This window comes from Papio anubis, chromosome 18, assembly GCF_008728515.1.
Source record: "Papio anubis isolate 15944 chromosome 18, Panubis1.0, whole genome shotgun sequence".
Lineage (NCBI taxonomy): Eukaryota > Metazoa > Chordata > Mammalia > Primates > Cercopithecidae > Papio > Papio anubis.
This window is the reverse complement of record NC_044993.1, coordinates 47,996,353-48,010,789: the sequence shown is the minus strand read 5'-3', so window position 1 is coordinate 48,010,789 and position 14,437 is coordinate 47,996,353. Positions and strand designations below refer to the sequence as shown.

The 14,437-nt window shown below is 45.3% G+C and overlaps 1 protein-coding gene across 7 annotated transcripts in view; it reads left to right on the top strand.

Annotated features, from left to right (window-relative positions):
- The window catches only part of KIAA0556 (KIAA0556 ortholog), a 234,488-nt gene that overhangs the window by 16,217 nt on the left and 203,834 nt on the right, over nucleotides 1-14,437 (top strand). For 6 of the 7 annotated variants that reach the window (XM_017953265.3, XM_009196203.4, XM_009196202.4 and 3 more), the window contains exon 2: nucleotides 8,352-8,407. The exons of the other annotated variant lie outside the window; for it this stretch is intronic. Coding sequence is in view for 5 of the 6 variants with exons in the window: in XM_009196203.4 (XP_009194467.2) it covers nucleotides 8,352-8,407 (56 nt within the window). In the remaining variant the exon portion in view is untranslated. The remainder of the gene's footprint in view (nucleotides 1-8,351; nucleotides 8,408-14,437) is intronic. 7 annotated transcript variants of the gene reach the window in all.

Here is a 14,437-nt window from a genome sequence, read left to right as displayed (position 1 = left end):
GGAGGCTGAGGTGGGAGAATCACTTGAACCTGGGAGGTGGAGCTTGCAATGAGCCAAGATTGTGCCACTGCACTCCAGCCTGGGTGACAGAGTGAGACTCTGTCTCAGAAAAAAAAAAAAAAGAAAAGAAATAATGGGAAAGTCAGGCGCACTGCTTCATGCCTGTAATCCCAACACTTTGGCGGGCAAAGGTGGGAGATTGCTTTGAATCCAGGAGTTTGAGCCCAGCGTGGGCAACATAGTGAGACCCCCATCTCTATAAAAATAATTTTTAGCCAAGTGTGGTGGTACATGCCTATAGGGCCAGCTATTCTGGAGGCTGGGGTGGGAGAATGGCTTGAGCCCAGGAGTTTGAGACTGCAGTGAGCTGTGATCACACCACTGTACTCTAGCCTGGGCAATAGAGCGAAACATCTCAAAAGAAAAAAAAGGAAGAATGGGAAAGTGGGAGATTTTTCCATTTGTCTGCCTAGTTATTATGTACGTAGTTGGAAACTAGAGGCCTGATTTTTTTAGCCTGTACAGAGCCTTAAATTTTTTTAAATTATTCATCACCATTTAAAAATTAGAAGACTAGATTTATTTACCACTTCTCTGGAAAATCTAATCCAACAAAACCAGGCCCACCTTTCTGTATGGAAACCAGCAGCTGTTCTTTTTTTTTTTTTCTTTTAAGAGATGGAGTCTTGCTTTGTTGCCCAAGAGCTGCTCCTACCTTAACCTCCCAAAGTGATAGGATTACAGGCATGAGCAACCATGCCCCTCCTAGACAGCTGTTCTTAGCCTGCCTTGTTCCCATCCTGCTACCTTCCTCTGTTTGCCTCACTCCGACACACGTCTATCTTTGTGAACGCTATAGGTAGAAGCAAGAATCAAGGTTCAGGAAGCTGGCTGGGCGTGGTGGCTCACTCCTGTAATCCCAGCACTTTGGGAGGCCATGGCGGGCAGGTCACCTGAGGTCAGGAATTGAAGACCAGCCTGGCCAACATGGCAAAACCCTCTACTAATACAAAAATAAGCTGGGCATGGTGGTGGGCGCCTGTAATCCCAGCTACTTGGGAGACTGAGGCAGGAGAATCGCTTGAACCCGGGAGGCGGAGGTTGCAGTGAGCCAAGATTGCGCCACTGCACTCTAGCCCCAGGCGACAGAGTGAGACTCTGTCTAAAAAAAAAAAAAGGAAGTTGAAATGGGGGTAGGGGAGTGGGGGTAGTAATGACAGGGGGTGCTCTCCTTCCTGTACTGGAAGAATGGTGTGCAGGCAGCAGGGTGGGGCAAACATGCTGAGCACTGGGTCGGCCGTTGGACTAATGGGTTGCTAACCCTTCCTTGCTTCTTTGTTGTGTGATCGTGGGCAGTTTGCTTTGCTTCTGTGACCCATGTGGCTTTGTCATTGCAAATGGTAGGAAATCTCAAGAGCTATCACCCGGGGAAGAAGCTGACAATGGCAGGTGCTCAGAAAGCACTGGAAAAACTGACTCCCAGTGAAATCAGATCGTCAGACAACCCATCTTTATCTTTTTTTATCTTTTTATCTTTTTTTAATGCACCTTCCTTTATCTTTTTTTGTTTGTTTGTTTTTCCCTTCTCGTCTTCTCTAGCCATTTCATAAAAACTTTGCCCTCAAATAAATGAGCAGGTCACCAATAACCTATTGGCTTCACTAAGGAACTGTTGTTTCAATTTCCAGAAACCATATTTTGTCATCATTTCATTCTTATCTCTCACACATTACTGATTGATCTCTTAAAAGAAGGCAGTTTGTCCTCCAAAAATACTGTGTTCTCTTTCCAGCAAGCTTTGGGGTCCTGAGGTTCACAGAGGCTCCTCCATCTCCCTCTGACAGACCGCCTACCCCATCTTAGGTCTTGGATGGGAGACTCTATAGCATTTCTCATTATGTTATGTTTTTTACACATTTAAATCAGCCTTTGGACATTGCATATTTTTAGTTTGTTTTAGCTTTTTGAATAGGAAATAAATCCAAATAGATAATTCAGAAATAAAAGTAAGACCAGGCACGTGGCTGACGCCTATAATCTCAGCACTTTGGGAGACTGAGACAAGAGGATCAATTGAGCCCAGGAGGCTGAGACCAGCCTGGGCAACATAACAAGACTCCACCTCTACAAAAAAGTAAAAAAGCTGGATGTGGTGGCACATCCTTTTGGGTTTTTTTTCTGTTTTTTGTTTTTGTTTTTGTTTTTGTTGTTGTTTGAGAAGGAGTCTCCCTCTGTTGCCTAGTCTGGAGTGCAGTGGCGCTATCTTGACTCACTGCAACCTCCGGCTCCCAGGTTCAAGCGATTTTCCCACCCCAGCCTCCTGAGTAGCTGGCATTACAGGCATCTGCCACCATGCCTGGGTAATTTTTGTATTTTTAGTAGAGACAGGGTTTCACCATGTTGGTTGGCCAGGCTGTTCTTGAACTCTTGACCTCAGGTAATCCGCCCACCTCAGCCTCCTACAGTGCTGGGATTACAGGCATGAGCCACTGCACCCAGTGGTGGCACACCCTTGTATCCCAACTACTCAGGAGGCTAAGGTGGGAGGATCGTTTGTGCCCAGGAGTTCCAGGCTGCAGTGAGCTATGTTCACACCACAGCATTCCAGGATGGGCAACAGAGCAAGACTCAATCTCTAAAAGATAATAGTAATAGGAAAAGAAAAATAAAAACAATATAAAAAATATACATTAAGAAGTCCCTCACATGTCTCTCTGGGTAGTTCTTTATGCAAATAGAACCAATATGAGTATATATTTTGATCTTCCCTTTTTCTTAGAGAAAAAGTTACATACAACATATACTTTCTTGTCTTGATTTTTTTCACCTAAAATATGACCATCTTTTAAGGATTTATGAAGAGTAGAATATAAGAAGCTTGCTCATTCTTTCGGCTTTATAATGTTCAATTACGTTGTGTAGATTCATCATACTTACTCAGTGACTTATTATTTCTAATATTTGCTATTGCAAATCATGATACAGCAAATACCTTGCGCATACGTTTGTTTCCTATTTGTGGACACATTTCTTCACGGCTGATTCCTAGTAGTGATACTGCTAGCGTAAAGGAAAAATGCATTTGTGCTTTTGAGGGATTATAGGCGTGAGCCACTGGGCCTTGCCCCGGGAATAAGAAATAAGTTTTTTGAGACCAAGTCTAGCTCTGTTGCCAGGCTGGAGTATAGTGGTACAATCTCGGTTCTCTGCAACCTCCGCTTCCTGGGTTCAAGTGATTCTCCTGCCTCAGCCTCCTGAGTAGCTGAGACTACAGGCACATGCTATCACACCCAGCTAATTTTTGTATTTTTAGTAGAGACGAAGTTTCACCATGTTGGCCAGGATGGTCTTGATCTCTTGACCTCGTGATCTGCCCACCTGGGCCTCCCAAAGTGCTGGGAATATAGGTGTGAACCACCACGCCTGGCCAGAAATAAGTTCTTAATCCAAAACTCTTTTGTGCTGGGGAGGCCCTTACACTGGATTTCTTTACCTGCAGATTTCTATTGAGTTCCTTTTATTCTCCAAAACCTGACCTTCCGTGCCAAGGCTGAGCATTTTACCTGACTCGATGGGCGTGAGGGTCTAATGTCAAGCCTGCCTCTGCACATTTGGTATTTTCTGCTCCTTGTCATCTTCTAGATCTTTTCAGTAAGCCATCTGGCTAGAAGGGAGCTCCACCTTCACTGGGGAATTCTTTCCTTCCAGTCTCTTTATTAATTGCTGTGGGAGTCCAAAGCACGTTAAACAGCTGCATCCCAGAAGAGTTCCTTACTTGGAACTTCCTCCTCAGCATATGCTTGTACTGCCTTTGTTCTTGTACCAGCCTTTACTGACCTGGCCGAGGGACAGTTAGAGTCTAGTGCTTAGGAGTGCAGGCTCAGGAGCCAAATTGCCCAGATTGAAATTAAATCTCTGCCACTCACTAGCTATGTGGTATTGGACAAGTTTCCTAATCTCTTTGGGTCTCAGTGCCCTCATCTGCCAAGTGGGATAATATAGTCCCTATTTCATAGGGTGGTTGTGAGGAGTAAATGATTTGATGTATGTGCTTAGCCCCGAGCCCACAGTGCCTGGCACGTAGTAAACCCTGACTACAGGTGAGCTCCCACGGTAATGGAGATGATGATAATGATGGCAGTGGTGATGATGGCTGACAGTGACAGTGAGGGTAAAGTCAGTGGTGATTACAGTGACAGTGATGATGATGACCTGACCGTGACAATGATGTTGATGGTAATGATGATGACGGTGATGATGGTGATTAAGAGCACACTGAGCCCTGCCACTTAACAAGCTACATTTTTGTGACCTTGAGCAAGCAGTGCAATCACTTACCCTGTTTGTTTCTCATTTCTTCATTGTTTTGTACCAATGGGAATGGTACTATTCATCTAAAGCAAGAGTCAGTTAAACAACAGCAGCCTGTGCGCCAGATCTGGCCTGTCACCTGTTTTTTTGTTTGTTTGTTTGTTTGTTTTAGACAGAATCTTGCTCTATCACTCAGGCTGGAGTGCAGAGGTGCCATCTCAGCTCATTGCAACCTCTGCCTCCCAGGTTCAAGCGATTCTCTTACCTCAGCCTCCCGAATAGCTGGGATTACAGGCACCCGCCACCACACCCAGCTAATTTTTTTGTTTTGTGGAGACAGGGTTTCACCATGTTGACCAGGCTGGTCTCAAACTCCTGACCTCAGGCAATCTGCTCGCCTCGGCCTCCCACTGGGATTACAGGCATGAGCCACCATGCCCAGCCCCCCCGCTTTTTTAATTTTAAATTTTTATCTTTATTTTAGATTCGGCGGGGGTGCATGTGCAGGTTTGTTACAGGGTATACTGCATGATGCTGAGGTTTGGGCTTCTATTAACCCCGTATAGTGAACCCATATAGTGAACATAGTATCCAACAGAAGTTTTTTTTAGCCCTTTCTCCCTCCCGTTTTCAAGTCCCCGGTGTCTATTGTTCCCATCTTTATGTTCATGTATACCCAATGTTTAGCTCCCACTTGTAAGTGATAATTTTTTTAAAATAAAGTTTTATTGGAACACAGTCATACCCATTGATTTGCATATTGTCTATGGCTGCTTTTGCTACAGTGGTGGAGTTGAGTAGTTGCACCAGAAACCTTGTGGTCTTATGACCTTATGGCATACATAGTGAAAAATATTTACTATCTGGCTCTTTACAGAGACAGTTTGCTGACCTCTGGTCTAAAGGAGTGGTTGTGAGGATGCAGGAGATGATGCCTCCGCCTAGAAACTCGCCACATAGTAGGTGTCCAATACAGTGGCCCTGCATCAACCAAGCATTGAACTTTTATGAACTCAATGCTGGGCTCTTACCTCCACCCCCACCACTCTCCTCCCACCTGAAGAGGATAAATAGAGGGAGTGATTACAATATGAATAGTTTAATTAGGAATATAATGAAATGGTATTTTGCATATATATTTTTATCATGTACTATACATTTCCATATGCATCAAATATGCATGCATATTAGTCTACAGCAGTGGATATAAAAAACTATGTCCTGTAGACTGTACTTTACGGGTTGCTTAAGACTCTTTATCAAGGGTAATTTTGGCACTGATTTTCCCTTTGCCTGATGACTTCAGAAACTTACATCCAAGGAAGATGCGACTCCCCTCTAAATGGTAGCGATGAAGATTATCTTCATCTAGAGCAAAGTGTCAGAATGTGCTAACCATTGAAAATGAATCCTATGTGCAGATAAAACCTTACTGAAATCATAAGTGGGAGAATAGTATTGTAGTTACAAAATTCAATGCAGTCACTTCTTTTTTTTTTTTTCTTTTCCCCAGACAGACATCTGTTCTGTAAAGTGAAGTACACATGTATCGTTTACATTTGGCCTTATTTATTGCTTCATAGTTGAAGCAGGCAGGTCACCTTGCAAAATGCAGAGGAACACCCCTTAATTTTGCAAGTGGCATATATTGATAATAATGTCACCTTTTTCCACTTCCTTCTTTGAGTTGTTGTGAGAATAAATGAGATATAGGTAGGAAGATGCTCAGAGAAGCTAAGTGCGGTAGACAGGCACAGTGTAATCTGGTTACAGCGCTTCCATCCTTGACAAGCAGGAGCTGTCTTCGCATCAAGCTAATCTGGAGGAGAGAGAGAGGCTCAGTGATGCGAGGACTGGGCCAGCCAATCTTCTAGGGAGCTTGGATAATAAATGCTCTTAATTGAGTGAATTCTCTTCATTAGAAAATAAGCAAATTATTTTCTGATTTAATGAGTTAAAAAGCTTCTAATTAACTCCAGTAGAAAGATTTTCTTTTATGTTTTATTTTATTTTATTCTTTTTGTTTTGTTTGTTTTTATAGAGATGAGATCTTGCTATGTTACCCAGGCTGGTCTTGAACTCCTGGCCTCCAGTGATCCTCTTCCCTTGGCCTCCCAAAGTGCTGGGATTACAGGCATGAGCCATGACATCTGTCCTGCTTTCACATTTTAGTAGTTAAGCTCTGTGTTCTTTGCATTAACATAACTGGACGACTAAATGCAGGTCTCATGCTTGCTGCTTGCAGAGTTCAATTAATAAGAGTGAGGTCTTGTAATAAGAAAGTGAATTTATTAACCAAAACTAGTAAAGGGGAAGTGGTCCGATTCCTATCCAAAGTAACCACTTCCATTTTGCGGGGGAAGAAAACTCCAGTTTTCCCTTACAGGAGTGAGCCAGGCACAGTGGCTCACTCCTGTAATCCCAGCACTTTGGGAGACCAAGACAGGCGGTTCACCTGAGGTCAGGAGTTCGAGACCAGCCTGGCCAACATGGTGAAACCCCATCTCTACTAAAAAAATATAAAAATTAGCCAGTGGACACCTGTAATCCCAGCTACTTGGGAGGCTGAGGCAGGAGAATTGCTTGAACCTGGGAGGCAGAGTTTGCAGTAAGTAGAGATCATGCCATTGCACTCCAGCCTGGGCAACAGAGTGAGGCTCCGTCTTAAAATAAATAAATACATAAATAAATAAACAGGGAAAACTTGATAAGGAATGCATGCAGGAATTGGGCTGAGTACTATCTGTGTGTCTTGTTCTGGTGACCATCTTGGGTCCCAGTCTACCTGGACATTGGGCTGGTGTCATCTCAACAATGGCTGGGTTGTTAACTCACCACTGTGAAGTCATCTCTGGAATTTTGCAGCTGGGTGTCCAGGCTTGATCCAAGATTAGCCCCTGGAACTTCTAAGAAGGCACATAGGCAAATACTAGTACTGTGTGATCCACGCCCTCCTGTAAATTCTCCAGTGGCCTCATTTCGAAATTCTTTTACACATTGGCCCTAGAGTCTGGCCGTGTCCAGTGGTTCATCCTAGGCCTTGGCTCTTCCCTTTATTCACACTTGCTTGGCAAAAGCATCATCCCTTGAGCTTTATCACCAGACGTGGCCTCTCCTCTACCCCTCACTCACGTGCAGACTGACTAGAAGTGACCATGTCCAAAGACATGTGTCTTCTCTGAGACTCAGTCCCCATTGCCTTCCTCTTGCTAAGCTGTCACTAAGCATTTTTTGCTCCTGTCTTCTGAGTGCTCTTACCTAAGGGGACACTGGTTGTGGCATTTTCACAAATAGCCACCGGAGAGTGAAGTTGGGCAGTTTAGGAGATACATTGACAATAATGCAGTGACTCTTGTTTTATATTTTCAAACCAAAGTAATCTATGAGTTTTGCATCAAGGCATTCTTTTATAATAGACACTCGCATAAAAGTTGTGAAAACTGCATTGGAAACGGCATATTTAAACATTATGATGTCAGTCTGTTGAATTTATGCAGACCTTCAAATGTTAGTCTTCTGGCTCTCCCAGAAAAGCAACAGTTCTCTCTGAAATTGCCCATTATGTGAAATGCAGGTGATTACCACTCATTCACATCTGCACTGTCACCTGTGTGGTGGATTTGGGGGTTTGGTGCAGCACGTTGGTATGCTGTCATCAAAGGTTATGTGTGTATGCACAGAGGAAGGCATTTTTGTGGAAGGCATTTTATGTAATTCCAAACAATTTAATAAAAATGTAATTCAAAGGGGGAACTACAGTCCCTAGGCCCTTTCAGAGTACAGATAATGTTCCAGATTAAAGGCTGAAGCTTTGTTCATTATAGTCAAACAACGTAAGTGTGTGAATTACCATTTTCCTTGCTGTTGGTCTATTTCAAAAGTGTGCCATTTTCCCATTATAATAATAGGCTGCATTTTCTTAAAATCATTTGATTATGATTGGTCCCATCTATTCAGTTTGCAAATAAAAAGCTTTTGTGGTGATAAACTAGCTGTTCTAAAACAGCCTTAATCTTGGTTCTGCTTTTGAACTGCGACAGGTCAGACTCTGCGAAAGGCTGAGAGAAGCCGGTCCTGCTCACGAGAGAAAAAGGAGGTAAATGTGTCCCTGGCGAGGGCTGATGGGAGGCGACTCCATTTGAAAGGACCTGAGGGAGCAGGGTGGTGAATAAGTGTCCCTAAATCTACTGTTTTCTCTCGGGGTCCCAAGCTTGAATCCTGGAGCAAATGACAGTGAGCAACTAGGCTTACCAACCCAGTATCACTTGTAATAACCATCACTTGTAATAATCATGTCTGAGTGTATCGGTTAGCTTCATCTGTGTAACAAATCATCCCAGATTTTAGTGGCTTAAAACAGCAACCAGATATTTAGTTCTGGATTTGGTGGGTTAGCAATTGGGGCTTATCTGGGCAGTTCTGCTGCTGGACCAGGCTCTGCATGGGGCTCACTCATGCTTCTGCAGTTCATGGCTGTGTTGACTAGGGGGTACTTGAGTGTCAGGGTGCCTCAGTTCTCCTCCAAATACTTCTCGTGTGCCAGCAGTCTAGGCAGGTTTTTTCACATCATGCTTCAAGGGCTCAAGAGTGCAGCAGTGGCAACTGCAGGACTTCTTGAGTCCTAGGCTTACAAGTTACACAGTGTTGCTTCTACCACTTTCTATTCTATTTTTTATTTATTTATTTTTTTTTAAGACAGGTCACGCTCTGTTGCCCAGGCTGGAGTGCAATGGTGCGATCTCAGCTCACTGCAACCTCCGCCTCCCGGGTTCAAGCGATTCTCCTGCCTCAGCTTCCCAAGTAGCTGGAATTACAGGCGCCTGCCACCACACCTGGCTACTTTTTGTATTTTTAGTAGAGACGGGGTTTCACCATGCTGGCCAGGCTGGTCTTGAACTCCCGGCCTCAGGTGAACCACCTGCCTCCATCTCCCAAAGTGCTGGGATTACAGGTGTGAGCCACCACACCCAGCCCCACTTTCTATTCTTGAAAGCAGGCCACAAGGTCCCAGATTCAAGGAGTGGGGAAATAGACCTCACCTTTTGATGGGAAGAGCTACAAAATATTGTGGTCATTCTTGAAACCCACCACCCTCCCCCGTCTCCCCACCCCCCTGCCTCTGAACCCACCTGCTCTGTGCCAGGCACCAGGGGGACCTGGACTAGAGGTTGACTGAAACACAGTCCTTGATCTCGGGATATGCACTGTCTAGTTGGAAGAGAGCTACAGCATGATCATTACAATACAGTGTGAGAAGTGCCATCATAGAAGGACAGAGAAAGTGAGATTTTAATACAGAAACCAGTCACCTGACTCTTCCAGCAATATCAAGAAAGCCTTTGCAGAAAAGGTGATGTGCAGGCTGCTTCTTGAAGGATGACTAGGAGTTTTCCAGGCCAAGGAATCAGTACAGTCAAAGTCAGAGAGACATAAATAAGGAAGGTTGCAAGATCATGGCGCCTAAAGCGAGTGGGAAGTGGTAGCAAGGAGCCATAGGTTACTCCAGGGCCCTTTGATCAAGTCCCAGGCTTATGAGAATATAAAATTGAGTCTTATTTAGTGGAGATGGGGCAGGAGTGCCAGGGAGAGAAATTGTGTGGCTCATCAGAAACATTGACCAATCCAGAAATTCATCCACACATATCTGCTAACACTTTTGATTGTAAAGTGTCATCATTCCTATAATGAAAGGGCATTTGTCCGGCTCAGCTGGGTCCAGGGCCTCAAAAATGGCAAGAAGACGTGGTCCTTCTCCTTCCATCTCTGGAGCTGTCCTGGCCAGCTCTGAGGAGGAAGCTGGGACTAGACTGCACTCAGCATCGTGTGAGTTACATGACCTTCACCTTCTCCTATTGTTTCCTTCATCAGCTGTAACCAGAATAGCCAGTTTGCGTTTTGTTTTTCTTTCAATCAGCCCACCTGGGATGAGGGCTGGACGAAGCCTTAGGAACTTCGATGCTGCTGAAAAGATCTAAGTGTCGCCCAAGTGGGCAGTCTAGGGGCAAAGCCAGGGTGGATTTTCCCACTCCTTCTGGTAAGGAATCTTTCTCTGGAGGCAGAAGCAAGTGCCTGTCTTCCCACAACATCCTTCCGGAAACCCCTGAGGTAGAGGAGCAGGGATGGAAGTGAGCCCAGACCTGCGGGCCTCCCTCAGTTAACTGACCGGGGGTGAAGACCAGCCCGCAAGCCGGGGAGGAAACCTTGAACCTGCCCCTGGCCTTTGGTCACAGAATAGCAGCATCCCATTTATCCACATTAAGAAATTAACTGGGAAACCACAGAGCAGGGCAGGGGAAACTAGTTGAGGCTCTGTCTCTCTCTAGCAATGCAACTCCCCTAACTGCTGCTTTCCCAGCCACTCCCATTGTGCCCATCACGGGAGAGCATTTCAGATCATTTCTCTTCTGAGAAGTGCTTGTAGTGAGAAATGGAGAGTGAGGCTGTTTATCACAATACCCAGGCTTAACCTGGAAAGATATTTCACTCGGTTTCAGGCCTTCTGAAAAAAGGAGAGTGCTAGCTCTCTTAACAGAGCTTTTGTTCGGTTACAAAACCAAAACAAAAAACCAGCCCCAAACAATTATTTTCAAAAGCAAACAAATAAATAAAGGCTGGGCACAGTGGCTCCCACCTATAATCCCAGCACTTTAGAAGGCCAAAGTGGGTGGATTACTTGAGCCCAGGAGTTCAAGACCAGCCTGGGCAACATGGTAAAACCCCAACTCTACTAAAAAATAATTATTGGGGGGGAAAAAAAAAAAAAAAAAAGAACAGCAAGCTGCTAGGACTCTCGTCTGATAGATTATAACATGCCTTTTCCACCCACCTCTTCTTTCTTCATCCCGCACCCTCTCTCCTGACTCCCCAGCCCTCTGTGCCTCACCCAGGATGCCAGGTATAGATCAAACCATGTCACCATGAAAGGCACGGAGACCAGCTATCTCTTTCCCAGACCTGGTTAGAACAAATGTTGTATTTCTCAAGGTGGTGAGGTAGTGCGGCCAGCACACTCCCTGGAGGATGAACACGTGGTGGTGAGGTGGTGCGGCCAGCGTACTCCTTGGAGGGTGAACACGTGGTTTCCATCCTGGGTTGGGATCAGGTACTTCTTTGAGGGATCTTAAGCCACCATGATAAAGGGAGGATGTGGCTGTTGTCAATGAACTCGCCAGGCCAAATTCAGCCCAAAGGTGTGTTGTATCTAGCTCGTACCCTGTTATAATTTTTAAAAAGTAGATGTCTACATTTAAAAGTTGTGGATTTTTAAAAAAATGTTTAAATCCACATTTAAAATGGTTAAATCCACATTTCAACATTGCCAACCATGGTACTTAGCAACCTCTGGATATTTGAAAGCTCCCAGGTGGCCGGGTGTGGTGGCTCATACCTGTAATCCCAGCACTTTGGGAGACTGAAGCGGGAAGATTGCTTGAGCCCCAGGACTTTGAGACCAGCCTGAGCAACATAAGCAAGACTCCTTCTCTACAAAAAAATTTAAAAAATTGAACAGGTGTGAGGCCAGGCGTGGTGGCTCACACCTGTAATCCCAACACTTTGGGAGGCCGTGGTGGGCAGATCACCTGAGGTCAGGAGTTCGAGACCAGCCTAGCCAACATGGTAAAACCCCATCTCTAGTGAAAATACAAAAATTAGCCGGGCGTGGGGGCGGGTGCCTGTAATCCCAGCTGCTTGGGAGGCTGAGGCAGGAAAATCACTTGAACTCAGACAGCGGAGGTTGCAGTGAGCCGAGACCGGGCCACTGTACTTCAGCCTGGGCGCCAGAGTGAGACTTGTCTCAAAATAAATAAAATAAAATAATAAAAATCAGGTGTGGTGTCTTGTGCCTGTAATCTCAGCTGCCCTGGAGGCTGAGGCGGGAGTATCACTTGAGCCCAGGAGTTCAAGGCTGCAATAAGCTATGATAACACCACTGCATTCCAACCTGGACAACAAAACCCTGTCTCAAAAAATTTTTTTTTAATTAAAAGAAGTTCCCAGGTGATTCTAATGTGCAGCAGTTTGAGAACCACTGGCATAAAGCACTCAGCACAGGGCCTGGTGCAGTTTATTCATTCATATGTTTATTCATTCATTCGTACTTACATAACTAACCCAATGTCCAGGCCTCTTTCCAAACCAGTTAGGTTAAAATATCTGGGCATGCAACCTGGGCATCAGAATGTTTTAATCCCCCAAGTGGTTCCGATGTGCAGCCATGGATAAGAACCAGCTCTTTCCATGGATTAAGTAGACTCTGGCATACAAAAATTAGCCAGGCGTAGTGGTACATGCCTGTAGTACCAGCAACTCGGGAGGCCGAGGCAGGAGAATCTCTTGAACCCAGGAGGTAGAGGCTGCAGTGAGCCAAGATCACACCACTGCACCCCAGCCTGGGCGACAGAGTGAGACTCTATCTCAAAAAAAGAAAACAAAATAAATAGCTCTGGCTCTCGACCCAGGTGCTTCTCTGTACCCTGTGCCTGGCTTCCCTGGCCCCGAAGGCACCTCAGTTCTCCACCGCTGTCACAGATACCAAGAGGCAAAACCAAAGAAGAGAATGATAAACATTATAGATGAGCCCCAAATAAAGCTCCAGGGAGCGCCAGAGGAGGGAAAGACTTCCTGGAGAGGTGGCCTGAACTGGGGTATTGGAAAGGTTACAGTCATTTCTTTTTTTTTGAGGCATAGTCTTACTGTGTCACCCAGGTTGGAGTACAGTAACACGATCTCAGTTCACTGCAACCTCCACCTCCCGGGTTCAAGCGATCCTCCTGCCTCAGCTTCCCGAGTAGGTGGGATTACAGGTGCATTCCACCATGCCTGACTAATTTTTGTATTTCTAGTAGAGATGGGGTTTCATCATGTTAGCCAGTCTGGCCTCAAACTCCTGCCCTCAAGGGATCCTCCCGCCTTGGCCTTCCAAAGTGCTGGGATTACAGGCTTGAGTCACTGTGCCTGGCCAGGTTACAGTCATTTCTGAAAAATGTAGCTTTGACGGTTGGCTTGAAGGCAGTAGATAAGTTCAGTTCAACTGGTAAAAATATTCTCAGCCTCGTTTCTAACAAGTATTCATGGTTCCTGCCTGTGGAGATTATGTAGTGTTTATGGCCCTTGGACATGAATTATTAATGATTTTGAAATTGTGGTCATTGTAGTTTACTCAAAAATCATTAGGAAGTGAATTTATCATGCAGTGTTAGAAAAAAGGAGATCACAGAGGAGGAAGAAATATATATTCATCATCCAGTTCATCCCTACAGCATCCACACTGGTGCCTAGGGCACTGTGGGGCTCATGAGCATGGTGCTGGGGACATGTCCCCTTACTGCTCAGAGCCACTGAGGCCCCTGGTGGCTCTGTGAATTAATACCTCCAGTTTGCTGTGAGGGCTGCAGTTCAGGTCCTGGGGCCAAGCAGCTCTGCCTCAAATCCCAGCTGTTGACCTTGGACAAGTCTCTTGAGCCCTCTCACCTTGTTTGATAATGCCCACTTTGGAGAGAGTTAATACAGTCATGTATTAACGTAACTAGCACAGTGCTGGGCACACAGTAAGTGTTCCATAGATGTTAGTTGTTACATAACTTGAAGTGTCTAGGATTTAACAGAGAGATTCCCAAGGAGAAGGCAGCACAATTAATTACGCTTCCTACAGAAGAGACCTCCCTCACTCCAGCCGAAGGCTGATTCCAGCCTTCCTGCTTCTTGGCTGTGTGTCCCCAGGCACCTGGGCCTCAGGCAGGCTAGCCCCAGGGCCCTCATTCTTAACCACTCTGAGAGCCTCCCATGATAACTGACGGCCATTTTTGCAGTTGATTGGAGATTCCAAAAAATGTTCTTGACAGCACACTCATCTGCTGAACTGACTTTGCAAGGATTGCAAAAGTCATTGAACTCACCCAACTAGAAAATGTTAAGCCTTCCTTTTGCATGCATGCACATGCACAGACACACACACCTTCCTGCTATTAACAGAGACTTCTGGTGCAAGGCTAGAGGCTTCCTTCATTTTTCCCAAGCAAAAGAGGAGACTGGGGTCTGAGGGGAATACAACAACATTAAAACATTAAAACACAGCAAGTCCAGGATCCAGGGTGCCTCCAGGGACAAGGTTATCCGGACAGCCCTC